This window comes from Ranitomeya imitator, chromosome 1, assembly GCF_032444005.1.
Source record: "Ranitomeya imitator isolate aRanImi1 chromosome 1, aRanImi1.pri, whole genome shotgun sequence".
In the NCBI taxonomy this organism is placed as follows: Eukaryota; Metazoa; Chordata; class Amphibia; order Anura; family Dendrobatidae; genus Ranitomeya; species Ranitomeya imitator.
In genome coordinates this window covers 695,135,706-695,141,705 of record NC_091282.1, presented here as the reverse complement: position 1 = coordinate 695,141,705, position 6,000 = coordinate 695,135,706, and the positions used below count along the sequence as shown (strand labels likewise).

Sequence of the window (6,000 nt, the reverse complement as noted above, 5' to 3'; positions counted from 1 at the left end):
CATGCGCAGTGCGCCCGCCGAATCTGCCGGCCGGCAGATTCGTTCCAAAGTGCATTTTGATCACTGAGATATAATCTATCACAGTGATCAAAATAAAAAAATAATAAATGACCCCCCCCCCTTTGTCACCCCCCATAGGTAGGGACAATAAAAAAATAAAGAATTTTTTTTTCCACTAATGTTAGACTAGGGTTAGGGTTAGGGGTAGGGTTAGGGCTAGGGTTAGGGCTAGGGTTAGGGCTAGGGTTAGGGGTAGGGTTAGGGGTAGGGTTAGGGCTAGGGTTAGGGCTAGGGTTAGGGTTAGGGCTAGGGTTAGGGGTAGGGTTAGGGTTAGGGTTTCGGTATGTGCACACGTATTCTGGTTCTCTGCGGATTTTTCCGCTGCGGATTTGATAAATCCGCAGTGCTAAACCGCTGCGGATTTATGGCGGATTTACCGCGTTTTCTCTGCGCATTTCACTGCGGTTTTACAACTGCGATTTTCTATTTGAGCAGTTGTAAAACCGCTGCGGAATCCGCAGAAAGAAGTGACATGCTGCGGAATGTAAACCGCTGCGTTTCCGTGCAGTTTTTCCGCAGCATGTGTACAGCGATTTTTGTTTCCCATAGGTTTACATTGAACTGTAAACTCATGGGAAACTGCTGCGGATCCGCAACATTTTCCGCAGCGTGTGCACATACCTTTAGAATTAGGCTATGTGCACACGGTGCGGATTTGGCTGCGGATCCGCAGCGGATTGGCCGCTGCGGATCCGCAGCAGTGTTCCATCAGGTTTACAGTTCCATGTAAACCTATGGAAAACCAAATCCGCTGTGCCCATGGTGCGGAAAATACCGCGCGGAAATGCTGCGTTGTATTTTCCGCAGCATGTCAATTCTTTGTGCGGATTCCGCAGCGTTTTACACCTGTTCCTCAATAGGAATCCGCAGGTGAAATCCGCAAAAAAACCACTGGAAATCCGCGGAAAATCCGCAGGTAAAACGCAGTGCCTTTAACACACGGATTTTTCAAAAATGATGCTGAAAAATCTCACACGAATCGGCAACATGGGCACATAGCCTTAGGGTTAGGGTTGGAATTAGGGTTGTGATTAGGGTTATGGCTACAGTTGGGATAAGGGTTAGGGGTGTGTTGGGGTTAGTGTTGGAGGTAGAATTGAGGGATTTCCACTGTTTAGGCACATCAGGGGTCTCCAAACGCAACATGGCGCCACCATTGATTCCAGCCAATCTCGTATTCAAAAAGTCAAATGGTGCTCCCTCAATTCCGAGCCCCGACGTGTGCCCAAACAGTGGTTTACCCCCACATATGGGGTATCACCGTACTCAGGAGAAACTGGACAACAAATATTGGGGTCAAATTTCTCCTGTTACCCTTGGGAAAATTAAAAAATTCTGGGCTAAATAATTATTTTTGAGGAAAGAAAACGTATTTATTATTTTCACGGCTCTGCATTATAAACTTCTGTGAAGCACTTGGGGGTTCAAAGTGCTCACCACACAACTAGATAAGTTCCTTTCGGGGTCTAGTTTCCAAAATGGGGTCACTTGTGGGGGGTTTCTACTGTTTAGCCACATCAGGGGCTCTGCAAACGCAACGTGACGCCCGCAGAGCATTCCATCAAAGTCTGCATTTCAAAACGTCACTACTTCACTTCCGAGCCCCGGCATGTGCCCAAACAGTGGTTTACCCCCACATATGGGGTATCAGCGTACTCAGGAGAAACTGGACAACAACTTTTGGGGTCAAATTTCTCCTGTTACCCTTGGGAAAATAAAAAATTGCAGGCTAAAAGATCATTTTTGAGAAAATAATTTATTTTTTTTTTCATGGCTCTGCGTTATAAACTTCTGTGAAGCACTTGGGGGTTCAAAGTCCTCACCACACATCTAGATTAGTTCCTTTGGGGGTCTAGTTTCCAAAATGGAGTCATTTCTGGGGGATCTCCAATGTTTAGGCACACAGGGGCTCTCCAAACGTGACATAGTGTCCGCTAATGATTGGAGCTAATTTTCCATTTAAAAAGCCAAATGGCATGCCTGCCCTTCTGAGCCCTGCCGTGCGCCCAAACAGTGGTTTACCCCCACATATGAGGTATCAGCGTACTCAGGACAAATTGGACAACAACTTTCGTGGTTCAGTTTCTCCTTTTACCATTGGGAAAATAAAAAAATTGTTGCTAAAAGATAATTTTTGTGACTAAAAAGTTAAATGTTAATTTTTTCCTTCCATGTTGCTTCTGCTGCCGTGAAGCACCTGAAGGGTTAATAAACTTCTTGAATATGGTTTTGAGTACCTTGAGGGGTGCAGTTTTTAGAATGGTGTCACTTTTGGGTATTTTCAGCCATATAGACCCCTCAAACTGACTTCAAATGTGAGGTGGTCCCTAAAAAAAATGGTTTTGTAAATTTCGTTGTAAAAATGAGAAATCGCTGGTCAAATTTTAACCCTTATAACTTCCTAGCAAAAAAAAATTTTGTTTCCAAAATTGTGCTGATGTAAAGTATACATGTGGGAAATGTTATTTATTAACTATTTTGTGTCACATAACTCTGGTTTAACAGAATAAAAATTCAAAATGTGAAAATTGCGAAATTTTCGAAATTTTTGCCAAATTTCCGTTTTTATCACAAATAAACGCAGAATTTATTGACCTAAATTTACCACTAACATGAAGCCCAATATGTCACGAAAAAAACAGTCTCAGAACCGCTAGGATCCGTTGAAGCGTTCCTGAGTTATTACCTCATAAAGGGACACTGGTCAGAATTGCAAAAAACGGCAAGGTCTTTAAGGTCAAAATAGGCTGGGTCATGAAGGGGTTAAAGATCACAAAATCTTTCACATCATCACATCTTTGCCTGGGCTCAAAGTCACGTCTCCTCCCACACAATGCATCCACCTTCACATATGGTGCATATACATAATATAAACTCCAGTGTTCCGTCCCTGTGCTGTCTCACAGGTTTGGAATGACCTGGGGTGTCGTCGCTGACACCAGGAAGATGGGACTAAATAAAACAATTATGATGGGAGGGATCACTGCACTGTATGACTGTGTAAAATGACATTCAGTGGTGAGACATGAGGACAGTCGGAGACACTTACTGAGATTCCTGACTTGTATGGGACGTTAACTAGTTAAGGATGAACACAATATTGCCTTCAACTTTCTACAAGGTAAGCAACGTTTACTTTTGTTCTTATCATCTGTGACATTATGAAATATGAGTTGAATTCTATGGGAGTAATTAAAGGGAAATTCGGCTTTACTATATCTTCTAATATGTCATAGAAACATGTTGGGAGATATTATCCGTGTGAGGTCTCCTCTATGTGCCCCTATTCCTAACGAAAGGAACTTCTAGCACTTTAATGAACAAGCAGATTTCTTTTTCTTTGACTCTCAGAATTTGTATCTTTAAAAAAAAAAAAAGTTGCCATATATTTGCTGGCCCCTGAACTATGAAGATTAATATTTGAAAGAGGTATAAAATATCACCATTGCCTTGGACATCTAATATTTTGTAACAAAGTTTTTTTTATTAAATAAATCAATCAATCTTTACTGTAAGTGATAGAGAAGACTATGTACATGTTTTGTATGTACATAATGACATTTAAAGAGTAACCGTCCTTTTAGTTTTTATTTTATTAATCAATAGTACACATGAAAATGTATATATCTTGTCCAATATTTTTTTTTTTCTTTCTTTGCCATGACTGATCAACCATTCTCAATATTCTCAGTTCTGGGGTAAAATCTGTTTTCAGGGAAGACAGAATGTTACATTCCTGAGATCGGAGATGGCAGTTGGTTTCTATAAGATTCTTTGTAGAAGGGATCGTCTTCCAACTGCCTCCTCCCACTTCCCTCCTCCGTAGAACTTTATGAGCACCAACTGTCATCTCCTATCTCGATAATAGAAAATCTGTGTTCACCGAATATATATTTTACTCATGAATTGCGAATTTTGAGAATGATTGACCAGTCGTGGTTGAGAAAGAAGTCAATTTCCTATTTTCATTTATGCTCTGGATTTGAATATATCTAAAAATAAAGTATATGTAAATAAGAAAAGAGGAAATGAAAAGTGAAGGATGTAAACAGAAGAAAAGTATAAAGTAGTTTATTAATGCCAAAACTATATTATTTGATATATCTAATATTGCACTGTACTTGCTAAAGAGTAAGTCACATCAGATCGTCCATTATGCTGAAAAGGCAGTGAGTATAGAAATTGTGCACACTGCATAACTCTACTTAATTGTCTCTGTAGGCTTATGCGGGTGCTCAAACTGGGCAATATCCACCCTTACTTGTACACTATTGTGGCATTTAGACAAAAATAGAACTCCGGGATACAATTTATGGGTTAGAGTGGGGAACGGCTAGAAAGAATAGCCCCCGTTCTATTGAACTGGAATGTAACGATGGGGCTGGAGTTAGAAAAGCTGGACCCACTGTGACCAGGTGATTGCCATGGTGGCTTAATTATAAAGCTATAAATGATGATTAATGTACTTTGTCAGTTTTAATGCTGGGATAAATGTTTAATTGGATACTAAGAGGAGTTTTTGGCTCCTACCAGCATTTTTTGGTAGTCTCTTTTTGTGTTTCAATGTGTCACTATTATATGATCAAGACGCTATACTAATGCGGGCCTTACAAAAACCCCACAAGAGAGCTGTAAATGTAGTTATTGTGAACTTGATATGACAGGGAGTAACAACAGCTCAACTATAAACCACACGTGCTGAAAGTACACACATCAACAAAATTGTTGGCATCCTTCTGGTAAAATAAGAAAAACCCACAATGGTCACTGAAATAACTTGAATCCGACAAAAGTAATTTTCAATTTAAATTTACTGAATATCAACTAATAAAAATCATTAATTACTTTAGAATTTTGGTTCAACAGAAAAAAAATATATGAAACTGGCCTGGACAAAATTAATAGTGCCCTTAGGAATGATTGAAAATAATTTCACCATAAGGGCATGTTAAGCTAAAGTGTGTCCTGAAATTAGCATCGCAGGTATCTACAAACTTGTGATCAGTCAGTCTGCCTATTTGAACAATGAAAAGTAGTAACTGTGCTGTTTGGTATCATGTTGTGCACCACACTTAACATGGCTAAGGAGAGAGCTTTCTCTGGACATTAGAAAGTTATAGAAAACATGTTAAAGGTAAATGCTATAAGACCATCTCCAAATGGTTTGAATTTCCTGTCACTACAGTTGTACATTGTTATGAACGTGTACACACTCACACATGGGAAAAGCCGCACCTACACCCAACTGGTTCCTGTACAGACTAGAAAGGCCTTAGCTGCACAACTAACAACACCACATTAGACCTAACTCCCTAAAAGGCCATCACAGGGTTTCTCATATCTCCTGAGGAACCAGAGGTGAGGCCACATCACACATCCAACAAGTGTGAAATACAATACAAAAACCTAGAATAAGAAACTAACTAACGGTACGGAGGTGCTCCCTCTGCGTCTCAGAGCTTCCAGCAAGCAAGAAAAACCAATATAGCAAGCTGGACAGAAAATATAGCAAACAAAAGTAACACAAGCAAAACTTAGCTTATGCAGGGCAGACAGGCCACAAGAAAGATCCTGGGGAGAGCAAGACCAATACTGGAACATTGACTGGAGGCCAGGAACAAAGAACTAGGTGGAGTTAAATAGAGCAGCACCTAACGACTTAACCTCGTCACCTGAGGAAGGAAACTCAGAAGCCGCAGCCCCACTCACATCCACCAGAGGAAGCTCATAGACAGAACCAGCCGAAGTACCACTCATGACCACAGGAGGGAGCTTGACCACAGAATTCACAACATCAGGCGCTGCCCTGAATTTGATGGACCTGGAGTATGCTAGGCACTGTGGTTTTTTCTTGGAGCCCTTGCAGTATCCTATTCCATTGAGAGGAATTGATGCTACGCCTTTGGCCAAGAATAAGCCTCAGTACTGGACCCAATTGAC

The 6,000-nt window shown here is 40.8% G+C and overlaps 1 protein-coding gene across 1 annotated transcript in view; it reads left to right on the top strand.

The window, feature by feature from the left end:
• The first annotated feature begins 3,045 nt into the window (after positions 1-3,045).
• Positions 3,046-6,000, top strand: part of LOC138642503 (cytosolic phospholipase A2 delta-like) — a 139,719-nt gene continuing 136,764 nt past the window's right edge. Inside the window, exon 1 of the mRNA XM_069730703.1 lies at positions 3,046-3,181. Coding sequence (XP_069586804.1) covers positions 3,149-3,181 — 33 coding nt within the window. The 5' untranslated portion in view covers positions 3,046-3,148. The remainder of the gene's footprint in view (positions 3,182-6,000) is intronic.